We start from the raw sequence: 26,973 nt of genomic DNA, 5'->3' as shown, positions 1-26,973 counted from the left end.
CCTGGTTCCTTGTCCAAATGTAAGTAGGTAAGTATTCATAGACACTGTGTTGTTTCCCATAACAAAAACCTTTGTGCCCTTCCTACACAACCCAGTCCACCTGAATAATTTTCCTCAAGGAAATCCTTCATTTCCTCCACACACACTTCCATTGTATTACATTGTACTGCCAGCTCGATTGCTCATTCTATTTCATAAAATCATAGAATCATTAAGGTTGATTCACTCACTACAGCCTCATATCACCACAAGGAAGAGCTACAAAGCAATTCCTTTTCCATCTCTGTCCTCAACACATCCAAACCTGAACCACTCACTAAAGATCATTTTTCTCACATCTCTCCTCTTGTATTTCACTCACTTGCGTACACTTTTCCCTTGCTCCATTTCCCCAGGATGGACACTTTTCTGATGCCCTTTACTTTAATAGAACATGTAACACTACTGTCCAGGGAAGACTAAAGCCATCTGAAATTGCTTCACAGAGCTCCACTGCTATTTTTGAAACCAGAGAATTTCTCTGTTGAGTCGACCTTGACTCAGAGAAGAGACATCTCACCTGGAGCAATGAGAAGTTTGGTTCCACTCCCCCATGTGAGTTTTCCCCATCCTTCACTGTTAGCACAGTGGGAGACGTCTTTACAAAATGGGCCTCTTCACTCAGCCACCTGAGTCTTCAAAAAGACTTTCTTGCCCTTCACAGAACACATGGCTGTGCTGAACAGAGCCATCCACAGCCCAGCCCAGATTCTCACAGGTACCAGCGTCCATGGAACTAAATGTTCGTGCCTGAACAGAAGGCCTCAGGATCCAGATGTGCTCATGTGAAAGGCAGAGAGCAGGAGCAAGAGGAAGGAGCCTTGTTGAACCAAGGTCTCTGCTGCTGCCAGCTAAAGCAAAGCCCCACAGATTGAACTGGTCTACCTGCCCCTCAGGTCAGGTAATGATCACACAACTGTTCCAGCGAATAGTGCTGTAAAAGGCTTAAAACTTACTGGGATTTATCCTTAGCTGAGTTCCATGTCCAAAAGTGAGTTGGTAGCCATAATTAGTCACACAGTGTTTGCCTTTGCAACAAAAACTATCTTAGACACTGTTGCCCTGAGCTAGCTCTTTTCTTCAAAAGCTGTGGTTCCCTGTCTAGGCCATTTTTTTTAGAAAGTTGCAGGTGGTGATCCTTTTCAGCTCTGACAGAGATGACCCCTGAATACATCTATATCTCGTGAAGAGAAAAGAGGCAGAATTAAGATCACAACTCCTGTCTCAGCCCTAAAATTTTTTCCTAAAAGTGGAAATCTTCCCCTGGGTTCTCCTGCACATCTTCAAAAGGACTTTCTTGGTTCTGGGTGTATGTCTCTCACAACACAGACACTCCATCCCCATGTAGATCAGTTTCCAATACAGATCAGCTGTTCTTTTTCCAGGAAAGGAATGTGACTTTCCTCTCCTTACTCATTCGGGCTGGCTTTCTCCCTGCCTGGCTGCACTACCAGTCATGTCCCACTCTCAAGGGCAATGTTCAAGGTGGAATCAATCACACAGTGACCAAACCAATAACAAAACCATACAAAATTTATTGCAGAAAGCAGCAATACCACATTAGATTCCTCCTTTCACTGTCCATATCTTATCCAGGCTTAAAGCATCCTGGAGCACCAGATTGAGAACATGTTTCCCTAAGCAACAGAAATTTCTACATGAAACACTTTAGGTGTAAAAGCATCTGGAATGAGCATGGATTTTCTCCTTTCCCTATAAAAGGTGTCAGTTATATAAAAATAACATCTACAGACTGCTCCAGAGGACTTTTTATGAAAGACATACAGCAAAACGGTCACACTCACATGGCTGGACAGACAATCTGGCTCCTGTGTCAAAGGTCACTTTCCCATAGCTGCTGCCATAGTCACACAGTATTTTCTTCCATAACAAAAAGCCCATAAGCCACTTCCGAAGCAGCACCTCTCCCCAAGCATTTCCCTAGCCATTTCAAGGCTTCGAGTGGTAGCAAATGGGTGATCATTTTGGACCCAGATGACATGTTCCCTTAATTCAAAGTCCATCTCTAATCCCTAATAAGGCACATATGTGACCATATCTGATATGGTCACGCATAAATGACCAAACACCAGCCAAGCTGCTGCTCTGAACCTCCAGTGAAAAGTTTCGAGTGAATCAGAAACCATGGCAGATGTGTTGGACTTGTGTGGTGTGACAGTGATTCTCATTCTGGAGCCAAATATTTGTTTTAAGATTTAACTATTTCTTTTAGGATTCTTTGAAACTTGATTTCATAATTAGTTTTGTGCCTGTTCCAAAGATGACTTCCCAGAAAGATTCAGTTGTCCTGCAATAATCTCACCATTAAAAACCAGAACACACTATTGGGTATATTGAAGCAGTTTGAAATTTCCACCATTTCTTTAAAGAATTAATATAGCTGTTTCTAAAGTTTTTCATGGTCTAAAGAAGGAGATTAGACATATCTGTCAGCTAGTCAGTCTCAGAAGATAAGCAAGGGAGCAGAGCTGTAAGAAAAAATTCAAGAAAAAAAAAATAGAAGGAAACTCCCAGAGAAAACCAAACTAAGATCCTAATTTTTCTTGTTTATTCAGTGAGAAATGAACTCAGTAAGTGATCCAAACCTTAGTCCCAGAAGTCAGTTTCACCTAACTGCTAGAACAAGAAAAATTATTACGAGCACTGATTTCAAATATATTCACCTGTAGGGTTCCTCCTGACTAATATAGTGCTTGCACAACAAAAAGGTTATTCACTGATTTTAACAGAACAATAGCAATTCCTGATATGTTCCACTTACATCAAGATGAAGATAATTGTTTAGAATGTGCTCTTCTTCCCTATGCCCCTTTCCTAGATATTTTAAAGAAGCTCTTCCCTCTGTCTTTTAAAAAATACTGACAAAAAACCTATAGAACTCTGTCTTTCCTAACCATATAGGTGAAGAGATACTTACTGGGCTTTATCAGCAGCCTGGTGCCTCTTCCCAAGATGAGTCTGGTTGCACTTCCTGAATACACACTGACAAAATCTCCCTTACAAAAAAGCCTACACTCTTCTGCACATTGCAGGTTCCACAGCAGGAGACTGAAGTCATTGAAATAAAACTGTATGAGCAAAATGCTTGTTAGATATCCTCACAAAATGAAGGCTGGGGTACCTCTTCGATGTCTCCTATCACGTTTCACAGGTTTGATGTCAATACATTTTGTAGGTGATGAAAATGTAAGTGCCCCAAACATGGGATGCTTTGGTATAGTTAGGAATAAACTGCAACCCTCTCTACAGAAGTAATTTTAAATCATATTAATCATATTAAATGACTTTTTTTTTTTTTTTTAATAGGGCAGAGACTTTCTGCATCTCTGAATGGTCATCATCTTCTCTCTGTTTCTTGGTGATGTAATTCCACACATGGGTAGCCCTTGAGGTATTCATTAAAAGGGATAAATATATAAAGCACAAGGGAAATACATTGTTTTATACTCTCTGTAATGGCTCTTTCTACCAAGGAAAAGAAAGCTCAAGTAGCTCGAGAAATGAGACAATTCTGTATTTTGGGGAAAGATTTGTCACATCTTTCTGGCACTCTGTGATGATTTACACTGTTCTCATTTTGCTGGGAATCTCATTCTTTCTTCTTTTCTGTGAGAAAAACTTTCCACTGAAATTCCTGTAAGAAGGACTCACCTCACATTACAGCTTGTCTCCCTAAGCTATTACTCTCAGACCTTTTTAAAAAATCCAGACTTTTTATTGCTACTTTCTTTACTTTACATGTTCCAGCCACTCTTTGATTTCAACCCTAGAAGCAGTAGAAGTGGAAGGAAATTCCTTTCCCAGTATATTCCTAATCCAAATACTTGTGAAGATACTTTTGTCCAGATCATTCACTTACTTGGTCTAATGATGAGCCTTGTTCCTTTGCCAAACTGCAACTTGTCATAAGTTCCTGAATTCACACATCATTTAATTCCTTTGCAAAAACCTTTCCTGCTCTGCCATTGTCCAAAACCCACAAAAAATTGCTTGATCTGTTGTGGTTTCTGGACAGGAATTAACCAATATGACTCCATCCCAGACTTGCTTAACCTGGCAAAGAAAATCTAGGCATATATTTGAAATGATCTGACATTACGGAGCAATAACTTGAGCTGGATACATTTGCAAAATAGCTTTAGGAAACGAAAGGTTGGGTTTTTCTTTAAACTAAATTCAGAGCAAGCAAAATTGACCCTTCAAATTATATTTTCATGTTCTCTGGTAAATTTGATCACCTTACCCTCCTGAATCTAGCAATCCCTGGCCTTTGACCAGGTTCCAGAAGAATACCCTAGGAATTTTTATTTTTTATGTGAAAACATGCACTCAGTGGAATAAAGTGCTTAATACTACTGAGTATTTGTCTTATGATTTATATTCAGCTTTCAGTTTCTCTCCCTAGCACTTTATCTTCAAAGCCAGATAGATCTCCATGTTAAAGAGTATGAAGAGACATAAATAAAAAACTCGAGTGTTGTTAACTAGACTACACTTACTTGATAACTGTGTCCTCTGTCCAAATATCTGATTCTTTCCCTCTACATTTTCACTGCCTGAGAGTCTTCTACAGAAATCAACTCTGAAGTTCTAACTTAAAAATTCCTTGGCTAAACACACCCTGGTAAGTCCCAGTACCTGGCTATAAGGATATAAGGAAAAAGTTATGCCTTTATAGTATGAAATGGAAAAAAAAAACAGTCGTGTAGGTAAATATTTTATCTGAAAAGCTACTTGAACTCTTTTTTTTTTTTTTTTACCCTTTTTTTTCTTTAAATTCCTCTAGTATTTAACTGAAATTGCAAGGGCAGATCAGAATTTAACAAGAAGCTGAAGTTAGCCTGTCTGTTTTATACTGCTATACACTTCTAGGATGAATCTGATTGTGCATATGCTCTGGGAGAAGATATCTGTGGCAAAAGCACAGGAAAACTTCTGTCCAGCTCTGCTGAGGACACAGAAGTCACACGGAATGGACTCCCACTGGATCTAGAATGGGCTGAAACACTGTGGTCTGGGATCACTATTTTTAGTGGAAGACTTACTTGGAAGAAGAATCAGGTGAGTTCCTGTGCCAAAAATGAACTTTCCATAACCACTGGTCACACTGTGACAATGAGCTTTACATAAACCATTACAGGAAGACTTTAACAGTATCCCAATAAATGACAGTTAAACATTGCCTTTACAAAATATTCAGGAACCATTATGATGTAAAATATCTTGCTGTGCTGATGACTGTATCCACAGAAATCTATTTTTGTTGGTTAAAAATTTGTTAGACCAAATCTTATCACAGATGGCATCAATTAATATTTTACTGTCTACAGCAGTATATATTTCAGGTCTATAAAAGCAAACAAATTTTAAATTCCACTATTTTTCCATGAAAGAGATTTCAGATTAATTACAAATACAAAATGAGAACATTATTTAGCATTACATTTCTCTGCAATCAATATTGTGCCAAAATATATAGATTTAAAAGAATAAAAAAGATTTGTCTGAATCATTCCATACTACTGGCCTAGTAAGGCAGTAGTTTGGGAAGGCCATGGGCTTGGCATAAGAAAAATCAATACTGAAAGGTTTCTCAGTCTTATGCATACCCACCAGAAGAGAGACAAAATTTCATAAATATTTAAACAAATGACATGCTATAAAAAAGAGCACATGGAAATGTAGCGAGTAAAATTGTGTTGGTATGAGAATCTGTAACTTGGAAATGGATATTAGACTATTAATGCACATGTATGAAACCCTTTAATTCTTACTTACTTGGTTTTACAACAGTTCTCATTCCTTGTCCAAATATTAATTTCCCAAGGCTTCCTGTTTTCACACAGACAGCAAGTGCTCTACAAAAACCATCCAGAGAAATATATTTCCCTTTGCAACTCCTCCTCAATCAGAAGTTGGCTAACTGTAACTGGGAGGACTAAATGATGATATCCATATTTTCTCAGTGGATGAGGATTAACTGAAGACATCACCCTCAACCTGTCACATATACATTTTTAGATATAAATAGCAATAATAATATTTCTTGTAGAAGTATTAATCACTTCCTTTTCTCTTCACTTTAAATGGAAAACTGATTTCTTTCATCACAGTAATTATCACCCCTCTTATCTAGACATGTACTTTCAACTATAACAACATTTGGTTTTACCATGGGTTTATTTCCATTCCTGAATATGAATTACCATTTGCAGGGAGAACTCTGTTCAGAGTTCTCATGCTAGATATATATCTGTATGCATGTATATCTCATGCTAGATATACAGTCAAAATTATGGCATGGCTTCATGAACAAAGATTTAAGAAGGGCTCTCTCCATGCTTGCTGCAAGCATGCTGATGGCTGATAAGGCCAATGCAGGATAGGGAAGTCCAATTGCAAATGGCACAGCAGAAAGTCTCCCGTGGTGGGACAGCCAAGGCATGGTTCTTTCTGCGTTGTCTTTTCTCCTCGAGACTGATTCTCCGTGTGTTCTCAAAGGAGGCAGCAGCGATATGGATGGTGTTGTATACATGTCTCCTGACTGGAGGCCAGAGTGGATCACTGATGGCAGTCAATATGGCCAAAGCTGAGGGATTGTTTCAGGGAGTCCTTGTATCTCCACTGTGGGACTCCTCTGTTGCAGCAGCTGGTGGCAAGTTCACCATATAGCACAACCTTAAGGAGGTGGTGATCCTCCATCCTGGAGACATGCCCTGCCCAGCACAGCTGTGTCCTCAGTATCACAGCCTCAATACTGGTGACCCCTGCCTGTTCAAGGACAGGAACATTGGTCAAGTAGTCAGTCCAGTGGACATTTAGGATTGTATGAAGACAGCACTGATGGAAGTGTTGGAGGGGTCAAACGAGGTGGCAGTGGATGACCCGTGATTCAGACCCATATAAAAGAGTAGACAGAAAATGGTTCTGTAGACACTAATCTTTGTTCTTTTCTTCAGATGTTTATTGCTCCAGACTATTTTATGAAGTCTTCCGATTGCACTGTATGCCTTTGCTAATCTGTAGTCTATCTCTTTGTCGACCTTGGCGTCCAAAGAAATAATGCATCCCAGATAGCTGAACTGCTGGAATGAGTTGATCTCTGATTAACTTATGGTGATGTTTGGATGATGGAAGTCTTCCTCTGGTGCAGGCTGGTAGAGAACTTCTGTCTTCTTCAAACTGACTTCCATCCCCAAAAGATCTGCAGCCTCTGCAAACCAGGATGTTATGTGCTGCAGAGCTGCTTCTGTGTGAGCAGCGAGGGTGGCATCATCAGCAAAAAGCAACCCTTGGACATAGGGATTTAGGGTCTTGGTGTACCTTCAATAACCTTAGGTTGAACCAAAAGGTTTAACAAACTTACTTTCTTCTAGTACCTCATTTGCGGTCAAACACATGATCAGAGGTAGTTGCTCTCTGCAAACACTGCCAAAACACACTGCAGGAAATTTTTTCTGCTTCTGCTAAAGGATTGTGTCACATCCAATCACACAGGCAGGAACAGTCTCATTCATGCAAAGTATTGAGTTGCTCTAGGTGAGATGAAAACTGCTTTTTTTTGGACAGCATTTGGAAGTCATCTGGAAAAAATTGAAAGCAGGCACTTCTAGAAAGTGCTAAGTTCTTACCCGTTTCTATCAAAGATCTGATGTTCGTCTGCCTTGAGGCAAAAATCTGTTCATAAGTTATCTTCTGAGCACTAAAAAACCTGATTGCCAAAACACTAAGAAATCACTGATGAAGCTAAAGACACTAAAAATATTTTTCACCAATAGGTTTGAGTGAACAGGGCCACAGCAAAGGACACTAATAAATTCATAACACTTGTGTTATTCTAGTGCTTTTAAAACCTAGGGTATATGTAAATTAAAATGCATATTTTTTACAAAAACACAACTTCCACTGCCTCCTGAAATTTAAGATATTTTCATTGCACATGATGAATTTTAACTATTCCTTATCACATAGTGGCATTGATAATTTTTATTTTAAAATAACATGACAATTTTATGCATGGATTGCATATTCAATGCCATGTAAAGAAACCTTAAATTAAATAACATCTCAACAAACATAACATTGCCTGCTGATAAAAGGTAACCAACATAACTATGATGAAATAAATAATATATATGTGCAAATAAGTATAATATATAATTGTAAATTATGTAAATTATATATAAATTACAAAAAATTGTATGAAAAGTTTCTTTAAAGCAAAAATCAAATTTATTCTATAACTTTTACTTTTCTCATGAATGCAATCTTTCTCTCTGTGTCACACTCCATAGACAAGAAAAATATTTTGAGTAGATATTTGGGACTGTCTGAAAAAAAATCTGGACATCTCTTCCAGAGTAGCTTAGTCAATAAGTTACATTCCAGTCAAGCAGTATCAAGCAGATTTACTTGCAGAAAATGAAAGAATAAAAATAATTAGAACCACAGATGATCAGATATTTTTCTTGCATAGGAAGCACAGCATGGGTTAAGTTATTACTCAGTTGCAGCGGCTGAGTTGAAGAGTCTATGTGGCTCCTGTGCAGCAGTAAATTCTCATTTCAACTCCTAGGATCACAGTGTAATACTACTTCACAAAGAAAATCCCGCATACCATGGCCAGATCAATTTTTATCTGTAAGTAAGCCATAGCATGAATTTGCATTTGAAATTTTTCTTTGAGTGCCATTCCCACTTTCCAGAAGTACTGTAGACTGTACTGAATAAGAAGGAAAGGAAAAAGGGAAAAGGAGGGAGAATGGAAGGAATGTTTATTATGAGTTTAGTGATGTGAAAGTCTGAACTGTTTTAAGCATCTCATCCAAAGTTCCAAAAGCACAAATTGTTTCAACAAATGGAGACTATCCCACTGATGCTACAAAAATTATATAAATGGAACAGAATTTAAAGCAAGAACAGACATATTCCATCTTTTTGCTTAAGTCAATAATCCATCTTCTTCCAATTCCCCTGCAGCAGCAAGGTAGAAGAGAAGTGTTAAGGAATTTCTCTCTCCTTTTTCACACAAAGTAGACATGAAAGAAGTAATTTTATCTGAGTTCTGTAGCAAGTGACCATTTCTAAGGCCAGACCTTTAACATGCACCCTCACCCTGACTGATTGTACCACTAAACCCTATTATGCCCAAGAGCACACCCTTCAGTATAGTAATTTCTGTGACTGTAATACACCTAATGAAGAGGATTTCAGTGTATGGCACCCTGTATTCTAGTTCAATTACAGAAAAGAATTATTATATGCACAGGTTTGTAGCATGCAAAATTTCAACAACAAGCAGACTTACCTGTTTCTAGAAGCAGTCAAGTCCACAGACAGAACTTGATGGAGCTGACATGGTATTCCACAGTAAGAATTCCCTCTGCAGAGAACCTCAGAACTCAGTGGAGCACAGAGCCTCACCAGAAGAGCACAGCCCTTGAGTGCATCCAGCTGTAACCTTCCTAGATGCAACAACTTGTCCCTCAAATTTTTAATCACAGGGCACCAGACACCTTATTATTTGTACTAATCTTCTTATCAGCCTTTTCACTGCCTGAAGACAGAAATCCTGTGCTGCATTCCTTCCTCCTTGTTTAGCAAGGCATCTATACCTCTGGAAGACCTTAGCCTGCTTTAGATACAACAGTTTTTCAGGGCACAAACACATCCATTAATTCCATTTTTCCTCCAGCCTAGGACATTCTGACCTCTGAATTTCTTGAGAAACGTGCAGTTTAAAGCTCCCTTAGAAATACAAATTAATTGTAAAAGCAGTGCTGTGCTTCCTATATTCTGCCCCATTTCATCTGTTACAAGTCAGGTATAGCTCTACAACTTTTAGCTTAGATCTTCAAATAAATTTTTGAACTTTAATTGACCTATTAATCCTTTTTAACCTGTAAATTTCTGGCACTGAGTTTTCTAAACCCTATCATATACCAAGGGGTTTCATACTGGCTTACTGGCAATGCAAGAACACAAATGAAAAGCAAAGAAGTTTAATCTATGGCATGTGAAGACAGCAGTTATTGTGGGGCTTGGGTGCTTGTTTGTTTTTTGTTGGGGTTTTGTTTTTTTTTCCAGTTGACCTATTTACTGGATTCATCAAAATGAAATATTTCATCAAACATGAAAATGCTGTCAGAACAATGAACACCTTGACCAGTAGGTAGCAGGAGAGATCAAGAAAACTTATTTTAAATATTTCCAATTTCATCAAGAGCTTTTTAGTATTTTAGAAAACCAAACAGGCAGGTCAGACTATGCCCAGAAAAATGAATTAAAATCTTTATTATACTTTATTTTCAATACTGTATAACACAAAAGAAGGATGCAGTACAAAAAACTATTTAATATTTACAATTTTCATGCAGTTTGATATTGTTTAAAGTAATAACAAGAGAATGATCAATTTTCAATTTATCTTCAAAATGGTTCTAACAGGTTGTATCACCACAAAGAGATAAAAATATCTGGTTTACCATCTCAGTTGTAAAATTTATATTGAAAATAATATACTGATAGAATTTTTTTTTAAGTTGTTTTTTGTTTGTTTGTTTGGGTTTTTTTTTCACCTAATTTTCATGTATTTTAATTTATGTCACCAAGTTACAACTCCCAGAAATTTTACAGTAGTGAAAAATACACATCATTACCCACATTACATCCATATTCATTTTAAGAGCAATTTACAACAAACTTCCCTACTCTCATTAGGCAAGCAAGTACTGAATAAACCCCAGGTCTGGTCAATGTGCTGTGCATATAAACAGCTTCCAGACTTGAGGAAGTGTTCTAATTTTACAATATTTCTTTACATATGTTTGGTAATTATTTTGTTTGTGTTCTAACATATTGTGAGGGGATACAAAATCCTGTGGTGTTATTTGAGGTTGGCCTAAGCACTCTTCTCTGGCAGTCTACACACAAAGACATTGATACTATCCCTAAATGTCTTTCTTTCTCCAACATTCTGTGTGGCTCTGAAAAAGCCAAGACACTAAAGATTGGGGGTCTTGCCCTGTGGTGCCAGAGCCTTTCTGTCTATGAAGCTTTATCATGTTTTATCTTGGGGGGAGCTGAGCTCTGAAGTCTTACAGATATTCAATTTTGCTTAGGGCATTCCCATACATTTCTGTAGAGGAAAGAAATGTATAGGCTAAAAGCATAAATACTCCTCTCCCTGTACATAAATAGAAATATGAGAGAAAATGCAAAATATTCTCCATGCTAGTCAGTTTTCCTTGTTCTTCATGACACTTTTCCACTTAGCTTCTTGGAAAATTCTTTATTCACCTAGAGTGCTTTTAATGTTCCTTGCGACAGGAGAGAGCTCTCACCATTTTGCTTGCTCAGCAATAAGGGACACACAGGTGTTACCATAGTGTGAAGCCCTCCCAAGGATAAACAAGATTGAGCTTGATTTGCTGGAGGTCAACTTTTGCCTGAAAGTATTTAAAAGATTTTAAAAGATTTTCCTTTTACAATGGGAGGACCCAATGGTGAACTTTCTGAGTCCTACAGGGCTCTGTGAACTCTTCTCCACTCCCGTCCTGCCTAATACCATGCAGGAGAGGACAAATGGCTGCTTAGAAGGCTTTACAGCCTAGAGGAGAAGCTATCTGAGAGCAGATCTCCAGTAGCAAGGTGAATATGTAACTATTTCACGTAATGAGCTGAATCTTTTGCCAGAGAATGCCCATGAGTCTCAGCAGCAGTCAGAAAAGAATTGCAGGCTTAAACTGAGGTAGGATACTGCTAGGGATTTAATGCTTCAGACAATTCTGACAAAAAGATCTGAAGTATTCCTGAGTCAGGCTGGGATTTAAGGACTACTGATGTGTAAAACATAAGTGTACCATAAAATGATAGAATATTTTGGGCATGTCCCACCAGCCCAGGTTGCTAAAGGCCCCATCCAACCTGGCCTTGAACACTTCCAAGGAGGGGATATTCACAGCTTCCCTTGACAATCTGTTTCAGTATCTTACCACCCTCATAGTAAAGAACTTCCTCCTAATATCTAAACTAAAACTCTCCTCTTCAAGTTTTAAACTATGGCCCCTTGTCCTCTTGCTACCTGCCTGTGCAAAATGTGCTACCCCAGTTTTCTTGTAGGCCCCCTCCAGACACTGGAGAAATGCTTTAAGATCAGATCCTCTTATTCTGAAAACAACAGTGTAGGAAGCAGTTTCTCAACCCTAGCCCAGACTTCAGCGTGAAGATTACTCCCTTAGACAAGAAAGGTATCAGTCATTAGCAAAGTAACACATTCTCTGGGATACAAAAAAGTTCATTTACACCTCTGAACAACAGCTGGTCCTAAACTGCACAGATCTTATTTTTCCATATGCACACACATGAGAAAATGAAGTTGTTGGATAACAGAGTTGATGTAATCTAATTAAGTGCTCTTGGAGTAGTAGTAGTAATAGTATTACTTTCTGTACTCCTACCAAGAGACCTTTAAGCTTGAATATTTTTGTCTGCTTCAAAAGTATCTCACCTATTTGTCTATTTAATAGCACATTGTTCATCCAACCTGGTTTTCAAGAAATATCAGACTGTTTTCAGGCTCTGTAAGCCTTGGAGTTGCTGCATTAGCTGAGTTTCTGCTGGCAGTCTGCAATGCAGGATGTTTTTCTGTGGAGAAAAATTTCTTTGCAAAAACATTCCTTTGGCTCATATTAGCTGGTAGAGCTATAGACTGAGCCCTCTTCTGTGGAATCAGCCACACCAAGACAGCCTTATCACTGAGCTGTACAAAATCTCCCTGTTAACTGATTTTCTGCTGCTAATAATGGTATTCTCCTGTTTCTGTATTGCGTCAAAATTATACATTTGTGTCTGTAAAGTGAAAAGCCATTGCTAATGGGAGACAGTCACATTCTCAGGTTGTTCCTGGGGAGATTTAGATTGGCTATAGGAAGAAACTTCTACATTAAAATGGTTATTAAACACTGGGTTAGGTTTCCCAGGGAAGTGGTTACATCACCATCCCTGAAAGTGTTTAAAATACATGTAGTTATGGTACTTAGGAATATGCTTTAGCACTGGACTCATTTGAGTTGAATTAGTGCTTGAACTTGATGTTCTTATAGGCCTTTTCAACCAGAATGATTCTGTGATTCCATATGAAAAAGTTTAATTAAACCAGTCTTAACTATGTACCCTGTAACGTCTGTCTTGAAGGCAGCAGGAACTCAGTCAGTCTGTGAAACACTTGTTTTCTCCTTCAGGATGTGGTTAACTTGTTTCTCAAAACAAGGGGGAGTTAATCTTGCCTGGTGTAACTTGGTCGTAAATGTCAACCACAGCTTCTCGCCTGTTGCTTGTGAAAGAAAAAGTACTTGGGGAACATGTATGCTTGGGCTCTTTTTGACTCATAACCAAGTTTCTATGGAACCAATTTCCTGTTGGCCTCTTCCTTGTATCAAGGAGTGGAAAAAACCCAGCATGTTTTGTTCTCTTCTGATACATATATTTTCCTTCTTTGTGCTCATACCAAGATGTATGACACGATGTTTGACACAACTGGTGGATGAGGAGAAGGCTGTGGATGTGGTCTACCTGGACTTCAGCAAGGCCTTTGACACCGTCTGCCACAGCATCCTCCTGAAAAAGCTGGCAGCCCGCAGCTTGGACAGGAGCACCCTGTGCTGGGTTAGGAACTGGCTGGAGGGCCGGGCCCAGAGAGTGGTGGTGAACAGGGCTGCATCCAGTTGGTGGCTGGTCACTAGTGGTGTCCCCCAGGGATCAATATTGGGCCCAGTTCTGTTTAATATCTTCACTGATGATTTAGATGAGGGGATTGAGTCCATCATCAGCAAATTCGCAGACGACACTAAGCTTGGGGGGGAGTGTGGATCAGCTGGAAGGCAGGAGGGCTCTGCAGAGGGACCTGGACAGACTGGAGAGTTGGGATGATTCCAACGGGATAAGGTTCAATAAGGCCAAGTGCCAGGTCCTGCTCTCTGGCCACAACAACCCCATGCAGCACTACAGGCTGGGGACAGAGTGGCTTGAGAGCAGCCAAGCAGAAAGGGACCTGGGAGTTTGGATTGACAGGAAGCTGAACATGAGCCAGCAGTGTGCCCAGGTGGCCAAGAAGGCCAATGGCATCCTGGCCTGTATCCAGAACAGCGTCGCCAGCAGGTCCAAGGAGGTGATTCTGCCCCTGTACTCAGTGCTGGTGAGGCCACACCTCGAGTACTGTGTCCAGTTCTGGGCCCCTCAGTTTAGGAAGGAGATTGAGGTGCTGGAGCAGGTCCAAAGGAGGGCAACCAGGCTGGTGAAGGGACTCGAGCACAGACCCTATGAGGAGAGGCTGAGGGAGCTGGGGCTGTTCAGCCTGGAGAAGAGGCGGCTCAGTTGAGACCTCATCGCTCTATACAACTACCTGAAAGGAGGTTGTAGCCAGGTGGGGGTTGGTCTCTTTTGCCAGACGACTTTCAACAAGACAAGAGGACACAGTCTTAAGTTGTGCCAGGGGAAGTTTAGGTTAGATATTAGAAAGAATTTCTTTACGGAGAGGGTGATCAAGCATTGGAATGGGCTGCCCAGGGAAGTAGTGGATTCTCCATCCCTGGAGATATTTAAAAAGAGACTGGATGTGGCACTCAGTGCCATGGTCTAGCAACCGCAACGGTGGTTCAAGGGTTGGACTAGATGATCTCTGAGGTCCCTTCCAACCCAGCCAATTCTATGATTCTAATTCTATGTCTCGTAACTAATTTCTTTCTGATGTGCCTCTTTTTTGCTGTGATGCAAAATAGCTTGCTGGGGTCTCTTTAAAGTGACCTGAAGGACCAGGACTCATTGGAATTCCCCAAGCCTAGAACCCACAGCCCTACAGAGGCTTTTTAATATACCAAAGAGAACCTCCCCGTCCTTGAATCAAGTCTAGAAAAGAGAAATTCAGCCAACAGGAGAGCTAGGTTATCAAAGCTCTATTTCTAAACTCACTGGCCAGCAGCTGGATTTCAGCAATCTCCATCCCAAATTCAGAAGAAAAAGTACAGAAAAAACAACAGCTTCCTATTTTAGCTTAACAAAATTTTATTTTGGACATTACTAGAGTAACCTGAAATGCCTTTGCAATATATTTTGCAGGAGAAATATAGGTTTAGTAGCGAAATGCTTGAACACTATCTGGTTCAAGTGAATCACTTCAGATCAGCACAGACCTTCTCATCTACACCAGAAAATTGTTGTTATCAAAGCTATCTAAAAAACATGAAGCCATAAATAGCATTTACTATGCCTAAATTCTGTCAGCAGCAATACATCAGATTGAAAAGAATGTAATGCAGTAAATGTCTGTAAAAGGTGTTTGGAAAGGGCCATACATCTGTAGTATTTTCTAAGCTATTTAAGCAGGTTGAATGCTTTCATGCAAAAAGCACAACGATGGGGAGTTCATGTTCTGCTTAGCAGAGGGAGGAGGAAAAATGCACTCTCTTCAGTTCACAGAGAAACAGAAATGGCAAAAGCAGTTACAGAACCTGACATAAATTAGTTAGGCAGGCTTCAACAGTGTAAAATGTCTGGAATGGAAGGTGATGTGTGTGTTCTGAGCCGTTATTGTCATCAGATTTGACACTGGCTGTTTAAACAGTTGTGGTTCATGCTCTCTCCTCCTGATCTTCAGATCGCTGTTGCCTTGCTTCCCCACTGCCTGGAAAAGCAAAATGTGTTTTAAAGTGTATTTAATGCAATTGGGCCCACATGCCACTGTTGGATAGCTGTCAGATCAAGATAGGTAGACTCACAGAACTTAGTGTAGGCTTTCTTTTGTGCCTCTTTGGATACCTTAATTTAAAAATCCTTCCACCTTCTCTTTCTCCTCACACTATTTCACATGTTTGTGTTTTGGGAGCCTTACTTTTTACTCCTTACTTGTCTTGATTTTTCTCTAGGCTTTGTGCTCTGCCACTTGTAATAGTCACTGAGATATCTCCTGGGAACTTCTGGCAATGCCTGAGTTGCTTTGGAAAAGCAGGTTTGCTGCAAAGAATATTTGGAGACGAGCCACCAAGAACTGAGCTTTGGAACCAGAAAAGTTATGTTTACTTTGTAGTTTAGGAGGCAGGGTGGGTTTGGGATTTTTTTGTGGTTTGTGTTTTATTTTCTTGGAAGGCAGTGTCTTTTGGCAGGGAGGGGTGATGGTGGTGGGGTTTTTTCCCCAGAAATCCCCAAGTGTGGGCTGAAACAAATACACAAAGACACTTGGTCATTCTTGGCCTTTGCTTCCAGTATTTCTACAGATTAAGCTATGTGCTTCCTTACCTCAGAAGAGAAACAATTTGACACTCATGACTGTATTGAAAGCAATGCTTTTTGCCATCAGGATTCTCAAACCCAGCACAGCCATAGCCAGCATATTTGTTTTTTCCACTTTGGGATCTGCTTAGTGATAGAGAAAAAATGGCAGAGATCATGGCCTCAATTTGGGTACTGGGATATTGGCACAAAGTGAACAAAAACCAAACCAAAACAAACAAACAAACAAAAAAACCCCCCAAAACAAACAAACAAACAAACAAATAAAAAACCAAAAATAAACCAAACAAAAAACCCACAAAAAACAAAACCAAACCAAAAAAACCCCCCCAAAACAGGCAACAGTTTCAGGGGGAGAAACAACAACAAAGGATGATACAGAAACGTGACAACAACAGGGGAGGAGGGTGTCTGTCTAGATGAGGTTTTGCTTCCTGTTGTTTGTTTCTAAACTAGCACCTTATGTTTGATTAATATGTTGTTTTCTGATTCCTCTACCCCTGAGAAAATACATTTCTGTGCATTTGTCCCCAACAGAGAAATGTAAGTTCACAATCTACTTAGGTAACTGACCTTCTGCAGAATTGCCTGTGGTGCTGCAAACCTTCCCTGATACTGGTCCTTCAGCCTTCTGTTCTGTAGCATGATAAAGCAAAGGTATTAAAAAGTACACCTAGAGCTTCAAAAGGATTAAACAAAATGTTCACATTACTTCCTCATAGGAACATGCGGGCAGTGCAGTCTGAGGCTCAGATGATTGGTCAATAATTATGACATTAATTTCAGGAGAAAATTCCCCATGCAATTGCAAGAAACAAAAGAATTTCTGAGTTGTTCTAGCTTTACTCTTTACTATTTTCATGAGCTTCCTGATTAAAAAAAAAAAAAATTCCCAAAATACAAAAAATTATTTAGGAAAAAAACAGGCACGCCACTACTTTAACCTTATGTTGTTTTTAGAAAGGGTCTTTCAGCCTGTGTGCTATGAGATTTGATGCTATGTTGTGAGGTGTTTAGTCACAAATAAATATACATTTGAAAATTGATTTTATCTTCCTCTCCTCCTCCTCCTCCTCCTCCTCAAAAAAAAAAAAAAAAAAAAGTGAAACATTTAAGTCTTTCCTTTTTCTACTCATTACCCAGGACGATGCTTACCAGCAGGAGGAATAACAAGCACTAGAAGATGTGGTCTCTAGTAATAAGTGGCAGTTGTACCACAAAACTGTACCTGGCAATGTTGTGTTGGCTGTAAGAGTACTGCCATCAAATTTGGCCACACAGGTCACATCCATGTTGTTTTTCACACTGACCACCTTAATGGTATTGTACAATGACTCTGATGTCAGGATGGATCTATTCTGTTCATATAGGACCTCATCAGAGGACATCTCCAAGACGATGTTCTTTGTATAAATGTTTCTTGCCAAACAAGCTGCTTTCCCAGTGCTGCCATCTTCCTTCAATTTCTTTGATTTAATCATAATGACTTCTGGGTCAGAACTTTTTTGTATTTCTGGAAAAAAAAAAAAAAAAAAAAAGGAAAAAAAAAAAAAGGAAAAGTAAAAAAAAGACAAAAAAGAAAAATCAAAGGACCAATGTTTGGACAGGATTTGATTTAATTACAAGCTTGCCTGAATGCTGAGTCACCTGAAGTTCATATACACCGCAGCTGGGACTAATTCCTAGTATTATCAAAGAATAATTGCCTTTTTTTTCATTATTCCTTTCTGCTCTTTCCAAAATCAGATTAAAGACAGAAAGCATGAATTAAAGTAATTTTATTTTAATAGGAGCTTTTATTCCATAGGCTTCTAAACTTCCTTTTCCCAAAGCTCATGCCTAGAGTTGAGATCTTTATTTTTTAAATAAGGTACCTGCAAATGACAAGAAATCTTTCATGAGTGCCACTCCAGAAGTTAAATTAACCTGTTCCCTCAACAGTTTAATTCTAAAAATAACAGTTCTGTCAAGGACTGTGTTAAATATGCATGAGACACGAGGGATTAACTGCTTTTCCTCTACTCTCCTTCCCCTCCCCTAAATCTTCTTGCCTAAACCTGAAGGGGAAATAATTCCTGGAAACAGCTCATCTCAAAATAATTTAGATGGCATGATTTTTTAAAACTAAAATATCTTTGCCCACAGGTGAAGAAACTGGGATGACTTCACATACAAACCTCAGAACAAGATTAACAATATTAATTTTAATAAAAATATGAAACCACAAGAAATAATCTAATATGCTTCCTTAACAAAAGTTCAGCTTACAAAATGTTAACATACAAAAAAGATTTACATGCCAAATTTGACAAGAGCATCCTAATGGGCTTCTTTGCTAATGAGAGGTGAATTAGAGACAGCATCTGTCTTGCAGTCTGGTCAAGTGATCCCTCAGCTCTACCCTTTTTTTCATGAGAGAGAATTTCTTTAAATTCTATTCAAGGGGCTCTGATTTTTCTCTTTCCCCCACCACCCACTTGCCAATACAGAGGAACTGAGATGAAATGCAGCCAGCAGTCTACCATAACTTCATGGGCTGGCTCTACTGATAAAACAGGCACAATTCCATGCTTGTCAACACCTGCAGGAAATAAAAATCAAGCATCCATTGACTTCATTTGACCTGTTCAGCTTAGCTCAAGCTCTGAACAATTAAACAAGAAGAAAAATATTCCATAAAATTCCATTTAATTCTTCTGGATATTATTCTTCCCTCCCCCCAAAGCTCACTTTTTAGCTCTGACAGATTAGAAATTATTCAGAACCTAAATTTCAGCCTCCACAGAATTTTAAATTTTCCTCCACAGAAATTTTAGTTTCGTTCAGGCTGTCCAAGCATGGCTTTGAACACTATGCAGTGCTTACAAGGATGCCTCAGTAAATGGATAGATGTCAGGTCCCAGAGAAATTCAGCATGGTAGTCACCAGGATTTGTCCTTGTGGAGCCCAAGTTCTATGTTCTAATTCCCATAATTACTGTGCTCAGCAATGTTGTTCTACTTAAATTGTCTAAGTACATATCAAAAAGTTATGTATAGAAAGCCTGAAGTCTAATTTCAAATCATGGGGGAGCAGCTGCCTGAAATTTGGGAAAGGCAAGGAAAAGGCAAGGGAAAGGAAAGGCAAAGGGAAGGAAAAGGGAAAAAAGGGAAAATCTGAATAATGACAACTCAGAAGAACTGCATGCATAAAGTATACTTACTTGGTTCCACAGTCAGTTGAGTCCCAGTCCCAAAGACAAGACGAGCAGTAAATACACAGTTAAAATGTGTAAATCAAAAAACGTTCATTTTGCTTTTCCTACTACATACATTTCCTTTCCAGGTACTGTAATGTGGTTTTGCTGGAGCCTCTCAGTCCTGTGCATTTTTTTCTTATCTGGGAAGATCCTTGAGGTTTTTAATTTTTTCTTATCTTCAGCATTTCCAAGCACTTTGTATTCTAGGAAGTTGCTTCTCTGGCACAACTCACTGAGAAAGATCCTCAGCAAGAACAAGTGTACGCTGTATAGCTGTAGGCTGGACAGCAGAATTACTTCTTTTTCAGACCCCAGAAGACTCAACTGATTCTCATAGGGATTATGCCATATTTACTGCTAATGCTTGCTTTCAGCATGTCAAAAACCTCATACATGAGAACTCAAGATCTGCTTAAAAACTTCTCTCTATTGCCAGCTTTTTACTGAGCAGAGCATTCTTGATCTAAATGAGATAGTGAAAATCCATTGGAGGATAGGACACTTCAGAATAAATTCAGGCTAGAGTGCTATCCAAACTGGGAATAAATGGTAAGATATTAAATTTAAGTAGTGTGCACCAGGTGTCTGTGGTCATGGAGTAATGTTGATAGAGAGGTAACATAGTTACTGCTCTACAGCCTTCATAAGCAGATACAAACTCAGGATTCAGTTAAAAATTCTTCCTGGAGAAAGAGCACTCTAGGAATTACTGCAGCAGAAAATTCTTATTATCCATGTGTGCAACCCAATGAGGATATCCAGAGCCACAAAACTGGGCAGGGAAAAACAAGAACTGAAGACTTTAATGATTTCACATAGCTTGATTGAAGATGGAATTGTCAAGTTCTGCCTTTCTTTCATCTTTTAGAAACCCTGTGAGATCTACATTTCCAGGATAAACAGAAATATGACAAGAATGCAGCAGTTGTCTCCTTAATAATTTTGGTTAAGCATTGCCTTTCTTCCGCAAATACATTGGCTTTTTTCCATCTTTGGGTTTTTGTACAGGGACTTATGTTGTTTGTATCATTGTGGTACTCCAGCCACGAGCACAGTGATACATTCCACTGCAAAAAACACCTGTTCTTTTTCACTACACAGAATTTTTGATTATGCAGGAAATCACATGACTTCTTGAGTGGCTTCTGTCCCAATATGAAACATGATATGGCTTTCACAGAATAGTCTAAAATAAGACTAAAATGTCAAATTATAAGTCAAAACTTTGTGATTACACAGCACCTCTGAAAAGTCTCACAGAGATAAATTGAGCAGAAAGTAGGAAAAAGCAAATAAGCACTTTTATTTGCTATTTCAAAGCATTTATGAAAATCTCTGAGACTCTGCAGCTCTCAAACAGGAAGCCTGCAGAAGTCATTACACCTACACTCAAGTAATCCCTGCTTGCTCTTCCATGTGGTTATTAATGATTCTGCCAGGGGAGTTCCAAAAAGTAGCAAGCAGGCTCTGGCGTGATGGTCAAGGGTATGTGGGCCCAGGTGAGTTTCTCCTTGCCGATGATGGGGGGGGAAAGGAGTGGACGGATCCTGCTGGTCATAGTTGGTTGCACAGCTGGCACTAGCAAAAGGGAATTGTTTTCTATGACCATTGGAGCCTACTTGAGGACTGAGGACTGTTTGGAAGGACCTGACTAAAAGGGACAAATCTATCTTTACTGATAGGCTGGCGACCCTGATAAGAATAGTTTTGAACTAGAAATAACGGGGGAAGAGGAGGATGATCAATGATCAAGTGAGAAAGAGATAGAAAGGATTGTACAAAAGAGGCCACATAGTTTCTGGGAAAGCAGGATGAATGTGGGCCTCTTTAAAGTGCCTGTGCACAAACACATGGGAAATGGAGAACAAACAAGAAATCATAGCTCTGGTAGTAGCTGCAGGACAATGACCTCACTGACAACACAGAGATGTGGTGGGGTAGCTCACACAACCCAGGAACTGCAATGTATGGTGAAGTGCAGGTAAGTGAACTCCTGCCAATCATGGGCCAGTTCTTCCTCTGTGACCTGGCTGAAGAGCTCTGGGATCATGGACAAACAGTGCAGTAGCTTAGGGAAGTACTGTAGTGGATGGAGCTAGGCTGTTTAGGAAGGTCCTGCTGGGAAGGTGACAAGGGGTGATTGCCCTCTGTGTCAGGGAGCACCTGGAATGCATGGAGCTGTGATCTGACATGTCCAGTGAGCCAGGTAATAGTGGAGGTGCCAGGATTAGAGGGCAGAGCAGCATGGGTGACTTTGTGTTGGGTTGCTACTAGGGATCACCTGATCAGGAAAACACAGTAGACAACTGGAAGAAGCCTCATGTTTGCTAGCCCTGGTGCTCATGGGACCACTCATGAACAATGCCAAATATCTGCTATAAGGACAGCACAGCAGGGCCCAAGCCAACAGGCAGTTTTCTGGATTGTACTGATGAAAATGTCCTGAAAAAAAAGGGACTGAGGATCCATATCTCCTGCTTGCAATTGAGGAAGAACTGGTGGGGGATGTGAAGGTCAGGGGCAACCTTGGCTGCAGTGGCCTCATGCAGACTGAACTCAGGATCCAGAGAGGAGGAAGCAATGCAAAAAGCAGGACCATGGCCCTGTATTTCAGGAGACCAGAATTCGGGCTCCTCAGAGACCTGCTGGGAAGAATCCTATGGGTTATTGTCCTGGTTACTGGTTTGCCTCTTAGCAAATATCAAGAGACTTGGGGTGAAATATTAAAGAATATTTTTGGACCAGCTGCCCCAGTCTCATTAATTTTCAGTTAAGTTTCATTCTGCCTTTCCCAGCTCTTTCTGGACCTTCAAGTACTTATGTTCCCAGGCCCTATTTTCATGCCAAATAAAAAATTAGTCCATTTATGAATGCCTCAATAGTTATTTTTGTTTAGTTGATGGTTGCTCAATGGACTCTCTTGATGTGCTAAAGTTGATTTTTTTAATATTTCTTGATTAAGTACAATTTTTATAAGGGTCTTGGGAGTGCTTTCCTAATTATATGCACCACTTTTTTTCTTAGTTTCTTTGATCTTGTAAACTAGATTATCTGACCACAGAATTGCCTATGCTTTGGCCTTATGATTGATATGGTTTTAGCTGAGCTTGAAAGTGGGGAACATCAAGTTATGGTTGACTGAAGTTGGCTGTCCATTTGATTTTTATCTGACTTTAGTTATTTTGACTAATGGTTACCTGGAGTTGTGTGGGTAATTCAGTTTCTGAATCCTCAAATGTATTTCTAAGATCCAAAAAGAAATAACATCCTTTCTTCTTGATCACAAACCTGCCAGGTTCCACACTGTATTACTCAGTATGTTTATTAGCACCATTGATGTTGTCACTTGCAAAAGTCTATTTCTTCCTCTTAATAAAAACAAACAAATGAAATTAATTGGGTTTTTTTAGTACCAGTGCCTGTGTGTTCCACTGCTAACATGGGCATGTTCATCTGCTGTTCTCTTTATTGTGTCAAATTGTTTTCTCCTCACCGCCTCACTCGTGAACTGCTGGCAGAATGAACAGAACAAGCTCTAAATGCACCCTGCCACAGGCCTGATACATACAGGTGCCTCTCCCACATCCTTCACTTGCTGCTAAATGTTCACAGAGCAGTGAGACCTCACCGTGCTTTTCACTGAGAGCTCAGGTGCAGTTGAACAGACTTTCTCCCTCTGGGTGACTGCAGACACACAGTTGCCTTCATAGCCACCTGCAAGCCACACGCTTGGATTTGTTCCATTTAGTTGATCTGCCTTCGGTTTTGCTTCCTCTGTGGTGGTGCACCCCTTCCAAAACATTGCAGGAGGTGCTCCAGTGCTGCTACTGAGATGTTAGAATGTTTGGACTCTGTGTTCCATGAGGTGATACTGAAAACTTTGAACTGAGTTCTGTTTCAGGGCTGGTCACCCCATCACTTTCCTGGGCAGCCTCTTCCAATGCCTGACTATGAAAGAATTTTTTCCTAATGTACAACATGAACCTCCCCTGGCATAACTTGAGTCAATTTTCTCTGTCTTGTCACTGATTACATGGGAGAAGAGACTCCTACCTCTGGGCAGTGGGGTCACCACCTCTCTACAACCTCCTTTCAGGCTGTTGTAGAGAGCAAGGAGGTCTCCCCTTATCCTTTTCTTCTTCAAACTAAACAATCCCTGTTCCCTCAGTGACTCCTCATAGGACTTGTCCTCCAGACCACTCACTCTCTCTGAACATGCTACAGCAACTCAATGTCCTCCTTTTAGTGGGCAGCCCCAAACTGAATACATTATTTACTGCACTGAGGTGAGGCACTGAGAAGAATTTCTTGTTCTTCTGTGGATGGAACCATCTCATTCAACCCTTTATCCAAGACAAATGGTACTTGTCATGGATTCCCTGGAGACACTATAGGTGTTCTTAGGAAAACAAAGTCCTTTTCCAACCAAAACTGCTCAGTGATTCTATTTGTTTTCCTAAGAACACCTATACTGTCTCCAGGGAATCCATGAGTCCAACCATTAATCCAGCACTGCTACCACTAAACCACAGACCTCAGCACCACATCTATGTGTCTTTTAAATACTTCCAGGGATGGTGACTCCACCACTGCCCTGGCCAACCTGTGCCAGGACTGACAACCCCTCTGCTGAAAAAATTTTTCCTAATATCCTGTCCCAGCCTCCTCTGGTGCAACTTGAGAACATCTTCTCTTGTCCTATTGCTTGTTACATAGAAAAGGAGACCAGCACTCTAACAACTCCTTTAAGGTAGTTGTACGGAGTGACAGGGTTTCTCCTCAGTCTCCTTTTCCCCAGAGCTACGGACATGTCAGGCTGCAAGTGATAAGCACAGCTTCAGAGAGCCATGCAAAACCCAGAGGCTGCTCAGTTCCTGGGAGTCCATCACTCATTTCTCTCACCTGTGATGGCCAGTAAACCCACAAACATAGCAGACCACATGGCCCACCAGACCTTCCCTGCTTGTGCCTCTGCCACCGCAGCCAGTCTTGGTCCCTCCTAGTTACACCCTTGCTCTATGACAACACTGAAGGTGAGAAGGTGGGGTTGGAGGAGCTGTAGAATTTGAAGCCTTTTGATGCTGCTGCTTCTACAGCACCTCTGCATTCTTTTCCAGGAAAGCCAGACCACACTATTCCAGAGAAGCTTTCTTGCATCCAACCACAAAAGACTTTGCTAGATTAAAGGTCCTCCCTTCATTTATGCCCCGACCCTGCCTCTGTTTCAAGCACTGTGCCCTTTTGCAGCTCTCTCATGCTGCAGAAGTAGGTGGCTGAGTCTGCAACTGCTAGCGAGAGCATTTCCAGAAAGAGCTGGTTCCTGGAGGGATCTGAAGAGCTGTTGACTTGTGTTTGGAAGGATGAAGCAATGAGTTGTAGTCCCGTGAAAGGATACTGCAACACTAGATGCTGCAGGTCTTTTCCAGGAGTCTGACGTATCCAGTCCCAAGCATAGTTGCTGTCAGTGATGGGTACACCAGAGATGTGGCAGGTGAGTATGAGGGACTCTGAGACCTTTGCTACCGTGGGTCCAGAGGCTTCTATCTGCACCTGAGAAAGGGTACCTGGAACACCAGAACATGAGACTGAACAAGCAGGAACAGCTCAAACAACTGCTTAATCTATTCCACCACTTCCCAAGGCTTCTGCTTGTCATCTCTGGGACACTGCAGATGTATGCAGACACCTCACAAACTTGTGTTTGCATTATAGTCTCTGATCTGGGAGAGCACAGACTTCCCAGTTCTCCCACTCAGCTCCCAAGTAATCCTCTGTAGTTTACCCATTTCCTCTGCTTGCTCCTCAGGTAGCAAAACTAATGGTTTAGACCAAGTCAACTTGATTCATGCCCAAAATGAGAGCAGGGCTATTCACACCTCAACAGCTGGGCCACGACTTGGTTCCTGCCCTACTGAGGAATAATGGAAATGGCAAAACTTGTTTCTAAAGATGTTGCAGAGTTACAGGAGTGAGGTTTGGGGTGAAACATGGGAAAACAGCAAGAAGGGCTGGAGCTCATTTGGGACAGAAAAGGCAGCACATCCCTGTAAGAATCAAAGACTTGAAAACTGTATGCTTCAATATGCAGCACTCGGGGAGCAACCTTAATGCTCATGTGATTCATCTGCCTTCCAGCGCCAAAGTACCGACGCAGCACCTGGAAGGAGGTTTTATTAAAGCTCAGCTTCCTATCACTCTGCAAGTGGTACAGAATGGCACAGTAGTAGCGGGCAGAGTCCTGCAGATGCAGGTCACGCAGGGAAAGATATGACTTGGACTGGGAGTTGTCCCAGGATACTGTGACTCGACCTTCCATTACTGCACCATAAAAAGCTTTACGCAAGGCCCAGCAGATGGAAACTAATTCACGTATTCCATTCGGTGTCTGACGGTACCACCAAACTGCATAACGTTCAAAGCTGTTCAAAGACAGAGCCGTGGCAGGAGAGGTTCACAGAGTCCCCAGCTACTCGTAGCCCTCTGCCGGTCTCCACCAGCCTCAGCTGGGCCCACACCCCTGCGGACGAAAGCGCAGGCAGACGGGCAGGACTTCTCCAGGACCCGTGGATATTCACCCGCAGCCCCGGCAAAGCTCCGCGCCTGGCACAGTGACAGCCGCACCTCCTCTCTCCCGGCAAAGCCCCGGGCCCGGGCCGGGCCCCGCTGCCCTCCCGGGGCTGAGCCGCGACCGACACCGACACTCCGGGTCCGGCAAAAAATCCTCCACCTCCCTCTCCCCTCTTCCCTCTCTCTTAATTTATCTCTCAATCTCCCTCGTCCCTAATCCTCTCCCTCCTTTCCCTATCCATCTCTCTCCTTCTTCTCCCTCTGCCTTCTCACACTCCTTCTGTGTCCTCTCCATGTCCTTGTGCCTTTACCCCTCACTCTTTCATTCCCTCCTCTCCCCTTCTCTACCTCTCTCGGGAGGAGCCCCCTCTCCCCGGGCCCAGTACCGGTTTCTCTGTCCTCCCCGCCCGTCTCTGACCTGCCGGCCCCAAGGCCACCAACAAGGCCAGGAGCCACAGCCCCAGCCCGACCGCCACCATGCTCTGTCGCTCCGGGTCCGAGACAAGGGACAATCCTCTCCTCTTCCCTTGCTCCACCCTCCTCCTTGCCGTACCGCAAAGCTACACGCCCCCCACTCCGCCACCACCTTTTCATCTTCTCTCCCGTTTCTTACAGTCTCTTGTTCTTCTGTCCTACCTACAAGGATAAACAGCAGAGTGGGGCAGGGGGGAGATGTTGCTAGGGAGGTTTTCGGCCTGCAGTGACATGCTCAAGTCCTCAGGACACGGATCTCTTCCAGCAGCTTACCCAGGATGAGAAATAACCCCCTCTACTGAGTCCTCATAGCTAGAACTGCTTCAGCTCACTTGCCCATGTCTTTGCCC

The 26,973-nt window shown here is 41.2% G+C and overlaps 2 protein-coding genes across 2 annotated transcripts in view; both read right to left on the bottom strand.

The window, feature by feature from the left end:
* The window catches only part of LOC103531214 (M1-specific T cell receptor alpha chain), a 79,935-nt gene that overhangs the window by 15,566 nt on the left and 37,396 nt on the right, over positions 1 to 26,973 (bottom strand). The window lies entirely within an intron of this gene.
* On the bottom strand, positions 15,627 to 26,641 carry LOC115599782 (Ig heavy chain Mem5-like). The gene is given in 8 exon segments (XM_030465832.1): positions 15,627 to 15,739; positions 16,351 to 16,470; positions 16,918 to 16,980; positions 17,573 to 17,857; positions 19,547 to 19,595; positions 25,770 to 26,006; positions 26,008 to 26,099; positions 26,568 to 26,641. Coding segments are annotated over 7 exon segments (906 nt in total). The 5' UTR covers positions 26,629 to 26,641; the 3' UTR covers positions 15,627 to 15,739; position 16,351.

Source organism: Calypte anna, chromosome 27 (genome assembly GCF_003957555.1).
Source record: "Calypte anna isolate BGI_N300 chromosome 27, bCalAnn1_v1.p, whole genome shotgun sequence".
In the NCBI taxonomy this organism is placed as follows: domain Eukaryota; kingdom Metazoa; phylum Chordata; class Aves; order Apodiformes; family Trochilidae; genus Calypte; species Calypte anna.
This window is presented reverse-complemented; position numbering and strand designations above follow the sequence as displayed.